Below are 21088 nucleotides of genomic sequence, written 5' to 3'. Positions count from 1 at the left end.
CATGTAAAGAATAACTACTTTTGATAAGACAAGAAAATTCTACACTTATACCTCAGAAGTCAGAAACCACTCTGACTATTCTGAAGATCATATGAAGTAATAAAAACTTAAAGAAAGCACAACTTTTATTTATTCATTTATTTTAAGAGCTATTCTGTCCCTTGCCTTAGATTATCCTTTGAAGAGACTGGGAAATCACTGATGTACACCTTTTCAAGCCAAAAGAAAAAGAAACCTGTAAATACCAAACAATTGTTCTTTGCAGCATAACTAGAAGGAAAAAAATAAAGATAACCAGTTTCCTAAAATAGGTTAGGAAAACATGGTCTAAGTAGTAGTTCCCTAACACTAGGTTATTTTATTCCTTTGTATTGAATTTATTTTCACTTTAACATCAACAGTTCATAACCCACCTTAAAACCAACCAAGCGAACACTGTCCTTGTTACACAACTGACCATTACACTTATATCCTTTCCTTATGAAAATGAACTTCTGTTTAGCATGCAAACAAAAATAATCTCCTCTGACCTCCCCTTGGAAAACTCTTCACACACAGGTTATTCAGGCAGTGTCTAATTAGAGAGCATTGAACATTGTAACTATATTCTTTGCTTCTGCTCACATCCAGTATAGAAGACAAACAAAACCTTAAATACTTCTCATCTCATGACAACAACTTTGCACCTGCTTAACACCTTCACATTAAGGCTCTTCCATACAATAGCTTTCTCCCAAAATAGCTTAATAACAGTGAAGAAACGTTCTTATCTTGCTAACTTTTCACACTTTTTAAACTTGGATCTGTGAAGAAAACACTAAGATACTGCTGAAAGAAAATAATATGGATATTCACATTTCAAATAGTATCTCCCAACTCCCAACTTCACTTCTTTTCAAACAGTATGGTTTAAGAGAAAAGAAAAAAAAAAAAAAGAAAAAAGCTTCCAAACCCAGCCCCAAACTACCCAGTGCACTACATGTGCACTTACCCAGGGAAACTCAGCAAAATACCAATGTTCCTTTCTAGCTCTTTGAATTCACCCATTTGAAAAAGCATACCTAAAACTGAACCTTGCAGGGCAAGTGGTGATACAGGCACAATAGTTTTAAATTCAGGGCAGCTGGGAAGATATCAACAAATGCAGCTTTTAGAAGACCAAAAAAAAAAAAACAAAAAACAACACAATGGCTAAAAGGAAACCAATCTCACTGTCAGTAGTAAAGAAATATTTCAAAATAACTGTGTCAAATTGGGAACAATTGCCAGTGGCAATTTAACAAGAATCAAGATCTCCTACTCTTTATGAAAGAAGCTCTCATGAAACAGCGTGAAGTTCTACCTCTATCTCCACCCAACTTTTCAGAGCTCTGTATTATACATAAACTTGTCTTTTCAATTACATTAACCAGTGCAAGGTGACACTGATGTAACAAGTTGATCAGAGAGCTGTTCAGTATAGGTAAACAAGATAAAATCCATCTCTGGATATAGAAATCACATTTCTCCACAACTAAGCCTGTGTCCTCAAAGCAACTAGACTTGATTACTCATCGTGGGAATTTGGTGTAGCTATATGGTTAGAACTATCAGACAGAAAAAACAGCACTGATCTCTAATGTGCAATCATCTTTAGCTGCTCATCTCCAAAGGAGGAAAGCTTCTCTCCGAAAGAGATTAGCAACATGTACTACTGCACCTCAATGCTGTGTGCAATTCACATATGCATTTCAAATGTGCATACTTTTTCAGTCCATGCATTGTTCCACTATTGATCAAACTGCTAACCCTTACATACTTTTCAAGATTGTGCAACTTATATAATTGGAAGTCTGAGCTATCCAGGAGAGTATTAAACAATGTAATCTCACCTGGGAAAGCTTTGCAACCTTAATAAGATACTGATTTGCCAAGTCAGTTTGCCCTCTTATTGCGAGAAACTCATCTTTCACAATATTAAGTTTCCTGAAGCTTTCGAGGAGAAAAGAAAAAGAAAAACAAACAAACAATTCAACCTCACAACGAGTTGTAAGGCTTGTGAAGAAACCAGTAGAACTGACAAAATAACACTCAAACTATCTGAATGAGGGGAGCTTTACATGGAGAACAGCAAGAGCCTATATGAAAATGGGGATGTATTGAAGCAAATGAAATTCTCAAACAAAATAAGTACTTAGCTACAAAGCCTTGTTTGATATAGACAAGTGAAGAGAATATTACAATAAAAACATCAAATTAACATCTATGGAAACTGCAGTCTAATGTTTCACAATTCTTCCAACACTCACATACCTCATTAAACAGAAACAGCCTTGTGACCAGCTTCTAAGCAATCTTAACTCTGCTTTAGCAGCATAAAACTCATAATAAAAAGTGTAAAACAATGTATTTGATTTGTTTCACATACGTTCTTCTTAGAACTTTGTTCTTAGTACAAAAGTTGTAACTTCCAGACCTATAGAGCCTTAGACAGATAAGTTAATAAGCAATTCTATCTACTAATCTTATCCTGTCTCCCATTTCACTACACCTACTACTAAAATATGTAATATATGTTAAAACATTTTATTTTCCAAAAAAGCAATTCCTGTAGCCCCATATCACTAAAAGCAAAGGAACTTTGAAAAACATACCAAACATAACATATAGAGTGATCACAAAGGAGTGATCTAGAACTATATCTAGACCATATTAAGCATTATGGGTGCTTCAAAATACTGCCTAAAACAAGGAACCTATAACAGTTGTAAAATTGTTTATCTCATCCCACTTGAAATACCATGCAAATATATTTAATAACTAGCAATTACAGCTTCTATGAAGAAGTACAAATGCAGGGACACACGCTTAAAAGTACAGTTCATCCATCTTCACTCTGCCTCTTTATAGCTCCCTAATCCTAAAAACCTAGTTCCAGATCTTTGTGTTTTCTAAACCTATGTTCAAGTCCATGCTTCCTCCGAGAAACGTTAGCTAATGCTTTCTACACAAGCCCAGTGTGACCATAAGTGCAACAGTAGCTCCCATTGCCTGGCAAGAAGTGAGGCACTTCATGATAGTCCGGCTAGTCACACGAGCCAGCAGTAATATACAACAGGACTGCCAAATGCATTTCATATGGTCTACATGAAGTCTGGCAGACCTCCCATATGGCATCTCAGGGCATAAGTTATAACTGAAGGAAACATTTACCAAAAAAAAAAAAAAACCACTTACAAACAAAATCGTCGTGTTTCACACAGATCCATCTTAATTCCAGATCCAGAAAGTAAATTGGCATGTACATGTGATTAATTCCAGCACAGACTCGTGAATTTAAAGTACTCATTCTGCGATCATAAATACAATTCTAATGAGTCCAAGTGACTACTTGGATAATGATGTTAAAATTGTTATTAGCTTAAATGAGAAACCTATCTCATCCTAGAGAGTGATGTCAAGGCAATTCCATGTGAAATCTCAAACCTACACATCATCCCCATTTAGCACATCCACATATTTGTTACCATTCAAGCCAAAGAGATTAACAAACCCACAATAAAATCTGTTGATACCTTAGCGGATGTCACTTCAACTTTGGTTTATCGTGTCCTGTGAAATGCCCCTCTCTTTACTATGTTACTATTTGAAGCATCTCAGAACAAGGTAGGTAGTAGCCCTTCTCCCTTCCTCCCACTTTTTACCCACAACAGAATACTATATTGATTTTCTCATCAGTGGCAAGCACAGATACATCTTTTCTTCAGAGCTTGATTTTTGTGTTAAGCTGACAGTAAAAATACCATATGCCAAATATGAAATATCCAAGAATTAGGATCAAGATTGACAAGTTTGTTCCCACTACTAATGTATAACACGTTTAATTTTAAAGAAAGCAACCCATTCAAACAGTAACCAATTCCTTTTAGAATTTTTCTTTCCACAGCAACAGCTTGGACTGGTAGTCAAGTAGCCCAATCTTCATCAAGATATATCCAGTGAATAAAAGCCTGTAGAAGGCCAATGGATTGTATGTAGAGTTGTTTTATATATTTATGTTAAAATTCATCTTATGACAGAAATTTGGAAGCATGTGACATTCTATAAACAGATCAAGTTTTGATACAGTCTTATTTCCAATGTGCGTTTGGCCTGAGGAGAAAGGACTGAGGGCAAGTTCTCAATTTTTATGGTATCTAAAATCAACATAATTTTCAAATGCATCTTAAGTACTAGCTACTTTACGCTGCTGCCACTTTGATATGAACACTTAGAAAAGTATTTAAAAATTCATATTCACATCCAATGTAATTGCCATTTAAGTCAGGAATTTACTTTTTAATAAACACATTCTTGAGCTGGTAACAGTAAAAGCATCATTCAAACATCATTTCCTGTACTAAATTTTACCCATATTAGCAGACTTAGCAAAGCATCAACCACAAACATGTTGGTGATAGAAATTTCCTAATGCAAGCAGTCTTTATAGATTTCTGCTATTTCAGCGCGGGTCTCCAAGGACCATTTGAATCCATATTAATTTCCTTTCTGGCAGTTATGCGGCTATGTATGAACTGCACTATTTCACTTTTAATCTGTCAGTAATTTAGTAATGTGTAAACTAATTATGCACAGATATTAATGTAATCAGTTTGGGGAGCTATAAAATCAATGTATTTTTACAGACTGCGTTAAATAGAATTGTGTTATTATAATCATATATCTGTTACAGATAATGTTATGGAATTAAAATAATTGTGATCCATGCATTGATGCACATTCCCACAATCCATCCAGTGATACGATATTATAATTTTCTATAGCAGATAGGTCAGGTTTTTCAGTAACATTAAAATTAAAACTGACTGAAAATACTCTATGGCTCCCTATTAAGAAATATAATTTTGATGACATCTCAGGTTTCCTACAGTGAACTAGAAATGAACTGGCTAATAACATTTCATCTATAATTCAACACAAATATTCACCCTCACTCCGACAGAAAATGTGCAGGAGAGACTGTAGCTACCACTCAGCACCGGGCCACATAACTTAACCAAGAATCACATTTAAAGCATCACATAGCAAGTCATGAAAATGATCAAGCATGCATATCCAGTCATATCCAGATGTACGGCCATAGACCAGCTGTCCGCAGGGGCATGGCAACCAGGGTGCACTGCCAGAGCCTGGCGTGGCTGTCAGGTACCCAGCTGCCACTCGCTATGCAGTCATGCCTCTGCCTCAGCTCCACCTCTTGAACATCTCCTGTGTTTATTCTACATGCTAATTCCTCCATTTTCTGCTATACAGGTCGCTCAAGGCATGGGTTTCACATGTGAAATTCAATAATTAATGCCTTCCACCAGCTGTGCTTATCACAGGCACATGCATCAGGGCAAGCAGAGCAGACAAGAAGAAAGTGGTCCTGAAGTTACCTCAGCAGTTAAGACCCCATCTCCCCTTTTCCCAGCTAACAACTTCCAAGCCAAAGGAACTGAATTATTTTTGAGGAGAGCAATGTTCCTCTCAGGTCTATTTGAAAACATCATTTAATTCAGAGCTCTGCCACGCTGTGAGAACCACTTCCCACATAACCACAGCATTTCTCCCACTCCCTTCCAAAGGCTCAATTAAATAACGTGCTAAAGTTACACAGCACAGTGAATGCAGCCAGCCATGAGGTGCTGCCAGGCGGCCTGGTCTTTCCCCTCTCCCAGCCTGCCTGCAACCTCTCCACTGCTCACCCCTCACAGGCAGGTCGAGGTCAGCACAGACAAGCACTTGGCAGGCTCCTTGAGGCCTAACACCGACCTGCAAAGATAAGCACAGTGTACTGATGAGTGAATTTGTACTCGCTGCTGGTGAAATTAGTGTGTTTTTTTTTACAGGTGAAAGATATCAAAACCTCATGCTTTCTGTTCTAGCCCTATATTAATTTACAGCTATAAATTAATTTTTTCATGTGTATTATTAACAGTACCTTTTACAGAAAAAAACGCAGGTTAAATTTGCAGAGCATACAGCTGTGTTCTGGTGCCCTGTTTTGGGAAAAGGGCTTCACAGAATTAACCAGAACTTCAAACCCAGCTGGCAGTAAAAAAAAGCCACTTGTCACTGTGAAAACAAGTTACCGCAGACCTCCAAACACCATTCACAATCTCACACCAACCTGGTTTAAAAACAAAACCAAACAAAGCAAAGCAAAACAAAGAAAAAAAAAATCAACCACCTGCCACAACAGATGCTTTGAGGGATAGAAGTAAACAGCAACACACACATCCCACAATATTTACATCCATATGGAACAAAAAACAAAATGATGGATTTAAAACAGCAACAAACCAGCTACTTTCACCTAGCGCTTGTCGAACAATAGTGCCCATTTGATCCCCACATTGGATCCTCTCCTTGAATTTCCACACCGAAGACCCCAGGTGCAGCAGCGGGAGCAGCATGGGGCCGACACCGTGCCTCACCTGGTGGGGACGGCGTGCTGACAGGATGGCACCAGACCACAATGCACTGACCCACACCTGCCCCTCATGCCCCACCACAGGATCCCCACAGGCCATGCCACCACACCTCAGTGAGGAGAGACTGCTCGACAGGTACAAAATACAGAGGGATGAGAGTGTCAGCACATCAAAAAGCTGCAGCTGCTCTCCTTGCCATGGCCTGAAGGAAAACCACAGGCTGGCACAGTTCTGGAAGGTTCCTCCCACCTGCTCCCTCAGGCTTCCTCCTTTGCGAGTTCTGAGCTAGGCCTGGTTGCCATCTTGCACCTCACAAGCAGCCATGGGACATGGGGCACCACCATGTCATCCAAAAGCAGCAGGCCTTGGTGCAGCGCACCAGCTTTCCCACCAAGAAAGGGCAAAGCTAGGGGAGGGGCCCCCTCACATGCCACCCCCATGGTAGCTGCCTCTAAGCCCCTTAAAACAGAAACCTCACTGGGAAGAAAACAGGCTCAGCATCATACCTGCCACAGCAGGGAGACAACGCTGGCTGCCACATGGTGGGACTGCCTCATGGCAGGCAGGGAGGCAGCAAGATGCCTGACAGAGAGCCTAGTGGCAGGTGTGACACACTCCTCTGCACCTGAGGCTCAGTGGGGCTGCCTCTCACCTGTGGCTTCAAGACCTTCAGGAAAACAAGGTGGCCAAGAAGCAGCGTGGTGGTGTTTGACCACAAAACAGCCTCACTAGCATTGTCAGTAAAACAGCACACAAAAATGTCGTTCATCATCACCTTTGCCAAGCATGGTGGCAGAAGTGTTCATTCTGCCTCTGTTTTACTGTAATTTGTTGCAAGTCCTGTGGAAACAAGAAAGTAAACACTTAAGGCCTGTGAATTCTGTGGAAAGGTGAGAGCAGCTTGGGGCGGTGCCCAGGCAGTGTGCTGGGCTCTGGGCACCTCAGTGGTGCTGGCTGGTGTGGGTGAGGCATGAGGGTCCTGGGGTGGCTGGGCAGCAGGGGTGTGGGCAGGAAGCCAAGAGGGACCATGCTCCCAGGCAAGCTGAGGGGGTGGATGGCGGAAAGAAGATGAGGTTCTAGGGATCTGGAGAGAACTCCTCAGAGATTGTTATAAACCCTGATAGCACTGGAGTTGTGGGACTTGAAAACAGGATGGAGAAAAGGAACCATTCTGCAGTCTTAGAGGGCAGAGGGGAGATTTGTTTTCAATCTTTTTGTATCTTTAAAGCATTTATTTTTCTTGCATTTGAATATAAACCAGCTTTGTAACTAAGCACTTGTCTTGTGCACTCATCTTCAAGGAAATGGGAGAGCACTTCTGCGGCCTCCACAGCAATTTGTTATACCAACTGTTAGCACAGATGGGAACGGTTTAACCTCAGATAATACAACTTGTGGAGGAATAGTCAATAAATACTCATTTAAGGATCAGTCTAGGTAAGAATAATGCAAGAATGAGTGTCATTTATTTATAGTAACTACTGTATATTGATTTGATTAATATCAAATTATAATGTAAAAAATATGCATGATAAAAAAACTTTTCCTTGCTGGAGTAACTCTTTCGGCTAAATTTCAGTAGCACTCAGTTCTGCAATAGACAGATAGTGACTCTAGCAGATAAAATGTCTCAGAGGAGCTCCTCTCAGCCACTACAACACACGTTATTCCTTGTAGAATAGGCTTATCTAAAGATACTACTTGCCTATACAACTGAAGCCAAAAATATTTCCAAAAGTAAAAGTAAATGGAAGCAGGGAAATTTGGCAAATTCTCATGTTGGCAAACATTATTTGCAAAAGGTTCAGTGGAGAGGAATGTAACAAGGAAAGAAACCAACAGCATGCAGAAACATGAAACCTGAGAAAAAAGCTTTCTAGTTCAACTTTACATCTCTACCTGCCCTCATGCCAGGTTAGGCTGCCTTCTGCTTACATATCAGCAAATGGATGAAAGCAAATATTTTAAGTGAGCATGAAAAGGATCAACTTAGTTCACTGCCTGTCTTCCCTCTGAATTTGGACTGTTGTGTGTCAGACTTTTATACCGTCAAACAGTTCTACCCATTATCTTTTATATAGATGGGAAAATCTTTAACAAACTACCACATGCATTTAAAAAGAAAAAAAAAAAAAAGAAAAGAAATAATTCAAAATTATCCAGAAAAGTAAACTCTTCCTCCCACACCAGGTACTAGTTCTTAAAATATGCTGAAATGTAGATACTGCTGAAGTTAAAACATACTTGTGTTTGCAGTGCATGCACAGACAAGCTAATTAGGCAGGGATTGTGTCCTTTTATTTTTATAATTCCAGTTTTAGGAGCAGAGCATTTGATTTATTACATGAAGGTATTTTTATAGGCACAAGTACTACTGCTCTTTAGGACACGGGGAACATCACAGCCCATTTAATTTACACAGGAGATGTTAGTACTATTTAATGGCATGTAAACATTTTATAAGGTAAGCTCAAATAACCGGAGATTTTTTTTAATATACTTCAGCGAAAAGGTTCACAAATGGATTTTCGTTCTACTTTATTGGACCAATCTCTGTTATTGCATCAGAAGTGAATCGAGTTTTAAAAGGTGTTAAGAGTTTTCAATATATTTTGTGACACTGAACAGAATCAGAAAGCATACATAAAACAACCAATGCGTGAATTAATTCCAGAACTAGTATAACAGCACACACTCAAATCATATGTAATTGTGGTTTTGAGCAATAATTGCAATGGACTATGAATGCTATTTTCATTCTATTTCTTCCTTGATATCATAATTTTACACAATCCTAGATAGAAGCATTTTAAATATACTTTGTCACTATTATTATTAATTTTTCACAATAGGATTTTTAAGGAGTGGCAATATCTTTTCTTAGAAAAGACCAACTGATGCAGTTGAAAACAACAGGGTAGTTTTAAAAAATGTGAGTATTGTATTAAAAGAAATTCCTTCTTACTACAAACTTTGCCATGTATTTTTACTGTCACCATGTTTACTGCAATAACACTAACACTTTACTATTTCTACTGTTGCATCCAAACTAAGCTTGTGTGAGTTTTATAAAAATCAAAAGATACAATTTTTTCTGGTGTGTTTACATTATAAAGATATCAAGGTCAGAACTATTGCTTGTTTTAACAAGGATGTTTATTTATTTATTTTCCAATTTTAAAGGCAAAACAATTAAGTGGACTTCAGTAGGAATCTGTGGAATAGCTAAGAAACATGACCAGGCAACTCATATATCACTTCATTGTCAAAATAATTTCACTTGCGGAGACAAAGGTAAGACAATAGCAAATAATTTACACAAGTAGTGGTATAACTGCATTTTCTCCTCTTCAGCGAATGGGTAAGGAAGTGCATGGGTAAGGAAGATGAAAACTGCAGCCTGTTTTCTGCTATTTCTTATGAAAAGCATGGAAAAATCTGTAGATCCCTTATACATTAAAAGAGAATTTGTATAACTTTGATGAAAAAAGGAATTCTGCCCCAGTCCCGTACTATGACTTTTTATAAAGTGGAAGGGAGACATTTCTTGGAAGACTAAGAAAGAGTACTGAAAGTTCTGGTTCTTTCATTTATGCCACGTCCTCCCTAGTGGGAATGGTGTGTTTCAGTTGTTGTTCTATTGTGCTATAACAAGAGTAATTGTGCTGACTTTGGGAAAGCATTCAATAAAGAAAAATATGATTATCTGATACTGACACAAGGCAAAATGAAATAATTGTGTCAACACTAGTTTGGTTAAAACAACATGCCTAAAAACCTACTTAAGTGAAAGTGCTGTAAATACAAGTGTTGAATATTAACTTTATGAGGTGCTTAACTGCACTGGATTGTAATGAATTATCTAGTTCTAGTGATGCTTTGACACATTTCAAATGAGAACCATAAGGAGTTAACTTATGGTCTTTAGTCCTTTTCAATATGTTCAGTGACAATATAAGATCCCATTCATTTCCCAAGGTATAGTCATTTTCAATAACATTTCATTGTAAAATACATGAGTATTTCTCCACCTAAAAATATCTGTGTTTGGATAAATATTGGTACAACAGAATGTTTCCATATGCAAAAGTAATTTCATTTGCTCTGTGATTCATTAAAAACCACTAAAATGTATCTTTTTTGCCATTGTATTCTATTTTTCTCAACAATTAACGTATAAGTCTGTTCTTTTCATGTTTCTTCTGCCTTGAAGTTTTACATGTCAGGGATAAAAGGATTGGCAGAGCACAGCTTTTCTAGCTGTCCTGCTTTCACTGAATAATCAATGCATATATATGGCAGTTTAAAGAGAAAATACTACACGACTCTACTATCTATACATATTGCATGTACTTTGTTGATAACCAAGGAGTGGATTTACACTGGTATATACTTTGAAACTTGGGGTATTTTATATTTAAAGCAATATCCTAATCTTGGCCTCAATTTTTACAGTATGCATTATTTTTATGTAGGAATATACTGTGTCTTCTTGTTCATCTTTACTAATGATGGTCTAAATAATAGCCTCCCTCCTGCTGTCATGTGCAGTTTTGCTAAAACACAACTTGTTCTATCACACAAAACTCCCCTATCATATTCTCAGAGAAGAAATAAAGTACAAAGCTGGTCAAAAACTCTGTTCATGGGAAAAGTTCCTTCTTTAATTTTTTCTGTTGTCTTTCATTATAAAACACACACATTTTCATCTGTCCAAATGATCCAGCAAACTCAGCAGCAAAAGCTAATATCCTAGTGGAAGGCCTGGAACAGCTACGTCTTGTACATGGAGTAGCATAATGATCAGGCTCCTTCTGTGACAGCAGGGATGGCATGCTATGAGACTTACCCCATTCTTCAGATTGGCAACGTTTCATCAACCATATTTCAGATAGGCTAAAGTAGCCTCTATGACTATTTAAAGATGTGGATACATCAGACTCTGCATTCCATGACACAAAGATCTGCTCTAGGTATATGGCTCCAGAGGCCATATACTGTTACCCCTCCTTATACTGAGTCATTTCTCACCCTGCAAATAATCCAGCTGGAATCAAAAAAGGTGTTTTCAATGAGATTTAAGCAAGTCTACTCTTGTGTTTAAGTGCTTCATTGGATGGATGCCTTAATTTTACCGTTTGCAATCCTATCCAATAGCCATTGTAATCAGTGGAATAGAATTCTATTGTCTTCAGTGAGCTTTTGATCAAATTTTATTATTGCAAGTTCTTTATCCAGATACTTTTCTCATTGTACATAACTACTTGCTGCTTTTTTTTTTTTTTAATATAAAGGTAAATATCTGTTCTGCCAAAAATTTATTGCAAACCTGGAATTTTATCTTACTTATTGTATTACAAAAATGCTGAAACTATATAAAGCTGGATGATGACTAATAAACCAACAAAGGCCACTTGTATTTTGTAAAGATAATTTTGGATCTTAGCCGCAACTTTAAAAAACGGTAACTTCTAGAAAAAAAGTATGAAATTAAGAAATCTAATAAACTAGTTTTCTGCTTTGATATTGTTCTTCAAATTCATATTTATTCCAGATGCCTTAAAATAATTAGCTGCCTCAAATAGTAGCTGAATGAGTTAAGTAATTTTTCTTCAATATCTATGATATTCTGGGTGTCCTTAAGCAAATGACCATGGTTATTCTACACTGAGGTAACTCCACATATTGTCTACTCCAAACTGGTTATTTAAAATCCTAGATACATACAAATATAAATACATTATTCGGTGTTTGTTTCATACATGCCATTTTTCATTAATTCATTTAAAAGCATTTAAAAGAATGAGCTATCAGTATTCCATTTCACAAGTAATAACTTGAATTACAAAAAGATAAAATAAGTACTAAAAAAATTGCTGGCAAATCAGAAGAAAAGTTGGGAATAGAACTCAGTCTTATGAATCCCAAGACTCTGCCCTATCTTCTAGACAATACTGCTTCCTGTAGTTTTGTATGCATACATATTTGCATGTGAGATGTCTGTCTGGGAAAGAAAACACCTTAAAATAGCCAATAGCTGTGCCGCAGTACTAAGCTTGCTAGTGCTCTTGTTTTGATAATGTCTGCACTGCATAGACACATTGCCAAAGACTTGTAGTGTAAAACACGTTTCATTACCAGTAGTTATGAGAGCATATCAGTTTATGGGGAAGATTGTGCAGGTGGCAGTGAGTGTTATAAATATTTACGCTACTGCAAAGGAAAACTACCTCCTGAAGGTGTTGGAAAGAGGGTCTCTGTTTTAAAAAGATGTTGAAATCCATCCTCACCTTTTTTACCTGACTTTAAATCATTGAACAGACTTTCAGTGTCTATGCATCTTGTGGGATTTTTTACCATCAGCAAAAATTGAGCTTTCAGTGTTCCCAAAGTATTCATTAAAAGCACGTCTATGTTAACCCTATGGAAATGACTGATCACCTTATTTCTGTAATCCTGTGACAAATCATCACTGGCATGAGGTGCAAAAAATGCAAGTAATAGTTGAAAAAATAATTGTAAAGAAAATTGCTTCCATGATATACTGTACTTCCTGGAAAATGTGGCATAATGGTCATGAATTTAAAAGCAAATGCTAGTGAAAAGAGCTGCAATGTAAAGATATTTTCCACACCTTTTCTTTTGTATTGAATATTTCTGTATGTTATTTGTCATTAACCTAGAAGGACTGTAATTTTCTTGTGATACCTCCAGAACCTCTTTGATCATTATAAGTCTTGTCTATAATAATTTCTTAACGTCTATTTAGAAAGCATAGTAGGATAATCTGTGTCCCATGTAAAAAGCAGAGAAATATTCACATACTCCCATGTGAGTTCATGAGCAATGCCTTCTGGATTTAAGTCAGAACCCTCTCCACTAGCTCACATTCCCTGACACTTACTCACGTCACTAAGAGAATTTAATTTACATCTTAAATGCGCTTCCTGAATTGAACCCAGCTCCTTTTGATGGAACTTCCTCTAAATCATTTAAGCTTCTTCTAGAGTTGCATAGCCAGCTTCTGAAGCCAGTGTTTTCAGAGCTAGCTGTTACATATAAAATTTCATAAAAAATCAGGTATCATTTTGGACATATTTTAAAATCCATATTGTTTTAAATCAGTTTTTGTTTTGAGGCCATGAGTCACACTCCTAACATAATGAAGCTTACAGTGTCCTTTAATGGATTTTAAACTGCAGCGTGAGTTCCACTTAGGCACTTTGCTTGTTTTCTAGTTTATTCTCAAACTCTGCAAGAGTAATGTTAGGAAATCTTGTAACTGAAGCCAACATCAAGAAAAAAATCAGGAAATGTTTGCAATTTTGGTTCACTATAACTCATTTTCAGAACACAAATTCCCTTTCTTTGTACACATAAATGTCATGTGAAGGGCACATAAAAGTTTAGTGAAAGGGGCCCTATTAAAAGCAACAGTGACATTAAGCATGAGCAATGAATAAAATGTATAATTTCAGAATCATAAAAACACATAGTTTCATTAGACTGGTGTGTGGTAGTTCTCTCCTGTGTCTCAGAAGAGTTGGTATTGATCTGACTATGAAGCTGTGACAATAAAACTGTACTCTATTGACTGCAGCTGCAGGGTCTCCAAATATTATTTATCGAGGCAAGCAGAACAGCAAAGCAAAAGCACTGCCCCAGTAATAAGTGGTAATTGCTGGGAAGTGAGGCATTGCACTCCCTATTGACCCTTGCATCCTGAAATTTCAATGGATTATATTTAACTCCATTAGGATTGGCATTATCAAATTACATAAACCACATTATAGAACAACCAGCCTCAGTTTAGATCATTGATTTTCGATTATACTGATCTTCCATATGCTTCAGAAGTTGCTTCTATTACCAGTGATATGATATCAATGTTGATCTGTAGGGGAGGAAGGACTGTTTTATTACAATGAGATAAATGGCACAGAAGGAAAAAAAAAGTAACCACTGCCCTAACAATGGTCCTGCTAACAGAAGGACCTAAGTTTTCCTGTAAATTGAAATTTTTGTACATTAAAGATTGTGTACCTTACAATGAGAATGACTAGCATAAAATTTACATACATTTCTAAAAGCTCTGATGCTTCCTTTTTTGTGTGTGTTAAAGGTGTTAAATCTTTAGTGTTAAATTCTCACTCTGTGTAGATCTATATATTAACAGTTAAGCTGTCAAGTTTCTGGTATGATGTGTTAACGTTTTAAGATAAAATATAATTTAATGGAATATCTCATTAATACCTGGTTGTATAGCTACCACCAAGGTGCAGCAATATGAACTTTTAAGTTATCCAAATTGGTATGTTCTCAAAGTAATTAAATTATCAAGGGTTTATCATATTCTTCTTACCTTCTATCAAAGTGACTCTTCATTGAAGTGAACTTTTTACGGAGCTCTAAGGTTCACAAAATTTTGATTATAAACCTAATTCAGAGAAGATGTATGTTTATTATAGCAGTTTGCTAAAGTTCTTTAAAGAGTCATGAGTTTAACTCCAGGGAGTACTAGCTTATTCATGATAACTGGACTCGGGTGATGTCCACTGCATATATATATATATTTTTTTTTTCTGAAGGTTACAGTGAGTTTAATGCATTGTACTAGGTATCATCTTTTTCCTTCTAGTTATTTCTTCAAAGATTTTAGATTTTGTCTGTGTGCGTAAACTGTCTAATGCTCTAGTTAGAAGAACCACTTGGAAGGCTTAAAAAAAATGTCTGTAAAGAAAAAAATAATAAAGAGTTTAAGAGGCATTGATAAAAAGCTCCCTATTTATAAAAGTGATGATTAAAAGTCTCTCTCAATGCTCACCCATTCATTTCCATTAGAGTTCAATGTGAAGATTAGTTTCCAATACTAATTATTCCAACTTGCAATCTTTCTTCCTTTTTCTTGATGTCAAATGAACGTGGCTACAAAAGTTACCGGTATTTTGCAACACTCAAAAGGTTCTGCCCCAGTAGGAATTTCATCCTCAATTTCCAACACTAAATTATGACATATTATAAACTTTTCGGATAAATTCATGTCTGAAAGCTGTCAGAATAGAACAAATTAATTCAGAAAGATGGAAATTATTTTGAAGAGCATTTAAACAGTAAGATTTAAGTAAACAAATTCTCAGAAGCATAATAATGTATGGATTGAACGGTGTGGCATTGCAATGGAAAAAAAGTTCTTTAAATGTCAATTGAAAATCACTATGGGGCTATCATTGTCTGAAATTAACAGGATGAGAAATGGCCCAAAGACAGAGAGGAAGATGAAATTCCAATGAAGTTTCAGTATGTTTTTATTGCACAGAAGACCAAATTTTATCTATCAGTATTTCAGATTTTATCCATAAAGTTACATTGTAACTAGTTCTAACCACAGTAAGGAAAAGTTTTTTTTTTCTTTTGTTTTGTTTTAAGCCATTTCACTTAGTAGGAAGCCATCTATTGCTAAATTCTCTTTCATTCTGAGCATGAATATTAATGTTAGGACATAGGCTCATCTCTGCTAAGTACAATTCTTCGTAAAGCATATTTCTCTAATTCATTCAACTTTATATTGAATTTAACAGGCATTTTAGTAATCATGTTTTCCAAATGTATAGGGAACAGCTGAGCAAAATGTCAAGAAAACCACAGTGTATAGAATTTCTGTTTGGTGATAAATGTCTCTCCCTGAGTAGCAAATGTAGCTAGCTGACTCTTTAATGCTATGCTGTAGTTAAATAATAGGTTATAAACAGTCAGGCTAATGACTTCAGTATTATAACAGCTCTAGACCTCCTGGATGTAGCTAATAATTAGCATTGAATGTCATACAGAAATATGTCGTGTTCTGGCCTCTTGATTTTTGTTTCAGTCTTGGCATTTCAGAACCATGATGTACTAAAATAAAGTTGTTAAATTAAGATCCTGAAGAACAAGCTATATTTGGAAGTGTGTACATTTGTAATTTATAACTGGGAAGATATTTGATACTGAATCTGCTTCTAAAAACCCTCAGTACTTTTTAATTGCTATAATCCTATCAATCAAAAATAGAAATTAATTAGGTGATGAAGACTAATAAATACGGTTATGTAAGATATGGATGAAGTATTAAGTACCATGAAACAACAAGGCTTATTTTGTCATTAAGACATACAAAAATCTGAAGCCTGTTTTATCTGACATATCTTGCTTTGACAGAAAGTAGCTTTAAAAAAATTCACAAGGGAGGAAGGGAGGAATGACAACTCTAATGGAATAGAATATATATATACTAATATATACCCACATCTGAATTACATAGATTTATAAATGCAATATGTGAGATCACTATGACTTACATGGATCTTTTCAGATTACTATAGTTCTAAAAACTTTTGCTTTTTCTGCTTGATTATCTACTTATTTATGTCATTTGAAAGTATATCAGTTTAGTATATAAACATTAGTTTAGGGAAAAAATATTGCAAAAACTATCAGTAAACATTTATTTTATTCTTTGCATATTGATTTCAATAACCATTCAGTAGTTCCAGGACCATTTATTCTTTTCAAAGAGAAGGCTGACACACTGGTTAAGCTACAAGGCTGGTATTCAATTTCCTGCTCCCCCATAGGCCTCTTTTGTGATTTTGCCAATTCACATAGCCACTTTGTACTTTAATTCCCTCTCACTATAGCAGAGACAGTAGTACCTTCTTATATCACAGTTATGTCTTAGGAAACATTAGGACTATGAGATAAGACAACGGAGGTCATGTAAAATGTTTCATACGATGTGACAGATGTAAAATGTTTCATACGATGTGACAGATGCATTTTTTAAGTGGAACCTGCATAAGAATACTCTTTTTGGAGAATATAAGGAACAACTCTATTGTTTGAATGTGTTCCCCTGTTTTATGATGAACCATCCCCTCAAAGAGAGTGCTATAAAAACTGTGATATCGGGAAAAATAAGATGGGGTATACGAACTCACCTTTTTTTCGTTATTCAGTAAAAATATTGCCATTTATTGACAGATTTGCTGAAAGCACATTACTAATTCATTATTAATTTTACTGCTGGATTTTTATTTATTTTTTTTAATTTCCAGGATTTATTTTTGCTAAATGACAAAGATTAAGACTGGTATCCTTGCTAGAGGAAAAGCCTGCTAAAGAAAATCCTGCTTAGTTCATGCTTATGTAGTGATTTGATGAGTGAAGATTGCAATACTCTCCCTCAGTGACAGGGTCAGCTCTGAGAATGAAGTTCACCCTTTTATGTAGCAGAATATTATTTACATATCCCTTGGGCTCTGCTTGTTCTCTTCCCAGTTTACGGAGTGAACTGGGGACCCTGGGAGAACAAATTGTCCATCATTTAAGCATATTGATCCAAATCAGTCTTGTACAATTAGTAGCTCAGTCAAGAGCAGTGTGGTTTCAAAAGGTGGCTATGCCTTCTTCTTGAATGCAGATGTAAAAGTGCTGCGTGCACATATGCACTGACTTTCACAACAATCTCATCTTTCATGTCAACGATAGCCGCACAATCATTTGCAATTGTGGCAGTTTTTTAAGGAGTTATTTCACAATCAAGTAATGTCTCAAATCATGTTTCCTGCGTATATGGTTCTCTTAATGTTTTTATGGAGTAAATAAATGCAGTTTCACTTACTTCCATGAACTTAGCTGGCAGTGGTAAAAAACTGCATATCAGGTTTATTTTTTTGTAGCATGACTGGTCAAATTCAGGAGCTAAGTTACATATCTGTAATGAGAGCTGAAAAAAATCCAGAGGATTCCTAAAACATTTTAGAAAACACTACTGCCTTGTTCCTATGGCACTTAAATAGCTGCCTATTAAAAGGAAGAATTCTGATTTTGAAAGAAATTACTACAGCTTGGTATCTTGGACTGCAAAATGGGAAACTGTTTTCATTCCATGACTACATTAAAATCTGACAAAATTTAACTGTCTCATAAAGAGCTGTTTATTATTTTATAATTAAAAATATAGATATATTTCAAAGTGATATCAAGCTTATTCACTTAGCATATACTTCACTAGTATTTAGATTTTTCATATTTAAAAGCTTTCTCTAAATCAAAATGCTAGCAAAATGCATTTAGTGTCATTGAATAAAAAGACAAACATCTATGTTACAATCACACTTCCGTAAAATAATAGTATTTGGCTAATCAAGTAAGAACCATTTGAAATAAGTTTTTTCACAACATTGCAGGATATATTAACAAAGACTGAAGGAGACAACAGATTTTATGGGAAAAGAGCAGGAATTATAGTAGGGAATGATACTAAGGAATATCATTTTAAGTGATTTTCTTTAACAAGAGGAATAGCTGGAGGGTTGTGTGAGCAGGCAGTAGCAGCAGCTATTTGAGATCTCTGATAATTATTAACTGGGAAGCCAGGAGATGTGGAGACATCTGGTCCCTCATGACTAAAGTTTGAGCTGAGAATCCATCAAGATTCAGAAAAGGCTTACTGGTTCTAGGTCCCATATTTTCACTCCCTGCAGGAATGGTACAGCAGTAAGCCAAGGGAACAGACACTTGACAAAGGGATATTCTAAGTACTGAAAGTAGGATTTAATTATTTGAATTGAATTTCTGCCGCTGTTTCCCTAATGGCATGTAACAACCTTGTGTGTACCTCAGGTATGTAACTATTGTCACAGTACATGGCTTAGAGGTGCACAGATTGTCTCCTGAGTAAGAAAAATTTTTAGAGTTCCTGCATTTCCTTTAACTGGAGATTAAACCAGTTGTGTCCAGCTGATTTATTATTATTAATTATTATTATTATTATTTAAAAAGAGCTCTTTCCCAAAACTGTTCCCAGAGGTCATGACAAAGCATTTCTAAGGTTGTCTCATGAAATCTCAAAGATTTTCCAGAGATGGCATGCAACAACCCACTTTGCAAGTGATGAGATTGGTTCTAATCTTCTGTCTGGGGGTGGGAGGTTGTTAAAATAGCAAATGTGAGCGAGGCGGGGGTTGTTTGCTTTCTGGTATCTTTTCTATGTGATGCTTTTCAGAGTTATCTGGTGTCATCAGAGTGCTTGACAGGCCTTACATGCAAGTATAATGGCATTATTTGTGCCGTGCTAGTTTAGAAGTGGAGAGTGCAGCTTACAGAGCTTGGATGTAGTAGCAAGGGATAGCATCTTTTGCTAATGTTGCCAATTCGGCAGTTGCTGCCTGACATGCAAACTGACTGACTACCAGGGAATGCATCTCAAGGGGGAAGCAAAGGAAGAAGGCAAGGGGAAGTCTTCTCTTTGGAGATGTGAGACACCAACAGGAAAAATGTACTATTCTGCTGTCATCCTACACTTTCCTTGAATACTTGATACTGCTGTTTTCTGTGTTGATACTCTACCAAACATAAAAGAAATGCTGTTCAGTCCAGCCTTCATTAGGTAACATGGGAATGTACACTATCATACCATGTCATGAAATTGTTTGATTCAATGTGGATATGTAAGAAGTTGCTGGCATTATAGATAACATCAGCTGGCTCTAGATAAAGCAGCCTGCCCTAAGGGTGGGTGGGAAGGGGAGTGGAATAAGCATTTCAAGTATCTTCACTGCAGTGACTGCCTAGCCTGATCACATCATTTTGTATGAGATAATAAAGAATAAAGAATAAAGATTTCTGTGGTAGAATTAGTCCTGCAACTGCACAATATCTACTTATTTTTAATGTTCTAAAACTCACTCTATTTTTTATTGTAGATCTATGAAGCTTCCATTATGACAAATTCTGTTCCCAGCTTCACAAGCACTGCACAAAAAGCACACAACATGTTGCATGTGTCCAGAACTGCAGTGAGAACCTCTTCATTTAAATGTATTTGTCCTATTCAAGTGATTCAGCATGTAATTAAGGTCTATCGCGTTATAAAAATTAGCCACAGATCACCATTTGTTACAAGTGTGACTCACGGGGGCTAAGCCTGTTTAATATTCTGTCTGGTAGCAAAATGTTCGAGGGCAGAATCCAGATCAATACACACAATTTTTTTTCAGTCTTCCCTGCGGTAGCAGTGTTGTACATTTTGGCATCTCTGTCTTGCCAACTGCAATGAAAGAAATTGTCATTCAAAATAAGACCGATTAAAAACTGATGTCCTTAAAAAAATACCACTGCAGACTTTTTTTTCTTTTGGATCCACCATGTTCAGCAGACCACCATGGCATGAATTGCCATTAATATGTCATTTCCCTTTCCTGTTATCACAATATAAAAGACCTTAGCTCTGACCTTTCTATCAAAACATCCTTTGTTTAGAATGAAAGCTATTCACTGTTAGACCCTTATCTATAGAGCTTAGCCAGCGGATCAAATCCAAAGAGCAGAATTCGTTTACTTTGTATTAAATGAGCTCAGTTAAGAAGTTTCAATTTTGGCAGAAAGGTGCATTAATCACAAGGAAAAGAACAGATCTCACTTTTCACAGCTTCTGGTTTACTTTCAATACAGTTACACAGTAAGGCTTTTGTTCCTTAAAAGTAGCACTGTATTTAAATACAGTAAATATAACAAAATTACCTTCTTAAAATTACACTAGAGTTCCTACAGTACAGGATGTCCATAATGACCTCAGTGTTGCATGACTAACTTTA

The 21088-nt window shown here is 36.4% G+C and overlaps 1 protein-coding gene and 1 long non-coding RNA gene across 14 annotated transcripts in view; one reads left to right on the top strand and one right to left on the bottom strand.

Moving 5' to 3' along the window:
- LOC308176757 (uncharacterized protein) overlaps positions 1 to 7101 on the bottom strand; it is a 320082-nt gene extending 312981 nt beyond the window's left edge. For 7 of the 11 annotated variants that reach the window (XM_080552910.1, XM_080552906.1, XM_080552913.1 and 4 more), the window contains exons 1-2: positions 6459 to 6581; positions 5727 to 5793 (exon numbers count right to left, since the gene is read on the bottom strand). In XM_080552910.1, the coding sequence (XP_080409036.1) occupies positions 5727 to 5793; positions 6459 to 6554 (163 nt within the window). In that variant the 5' untranslated portion in view covers positions 6555 to 6581. The other 4 variants (XM_080552905.1, XM_080552909.1, XM_080552911.1 and 1 more) reach the window with 4 other exon arrangements.
- A 116-nt stretch (positions 7102 to 7217) lies between these two features.
- Positions 7218 to 20811, top strand: LOC308176765. 3 transcript variants are annotated; one of them, XR_013938591.1, is made up of 5 exons: positions 7218 to 7345; positions 7757 to 7892; positions 9308 to 9387; positions 9639 to 9749; positions 20198 to 20811. It is a non-coding gene; the product is annotated as an uncharacterized lncRNA (long non-coding RNA). The 3 variants fall into 3 exon arrangements; XR_013938590.1 differs by lacking the exon at positions 9308 to 9387; XR_013938592.1 differs by lacking the exon at positions 9308 to 9387 and having other exon boundaries at positions 7717 to 7892.
- Positions 20812 to 21088: the final 277 nt, after the last annotated feature.

Source organism: Anser brachyrhynchus (assembly GCF_964034855.1).
Source record: "Anser brachyrhynchus genome assembly, chromosome: 12".
In the NCBI taxonomy this organism is placed as follows: Eukaryota; Metazoa; Chordata; class Aves; order Anseriformes; family Anatidae; genus Anser; species Anser brachyrhynchus.
The sequence above is the reverse complement of the archived record's forward strand: the minus strand, read 5'-3'. Positions and strand labels throughout refer to the sequence as shown.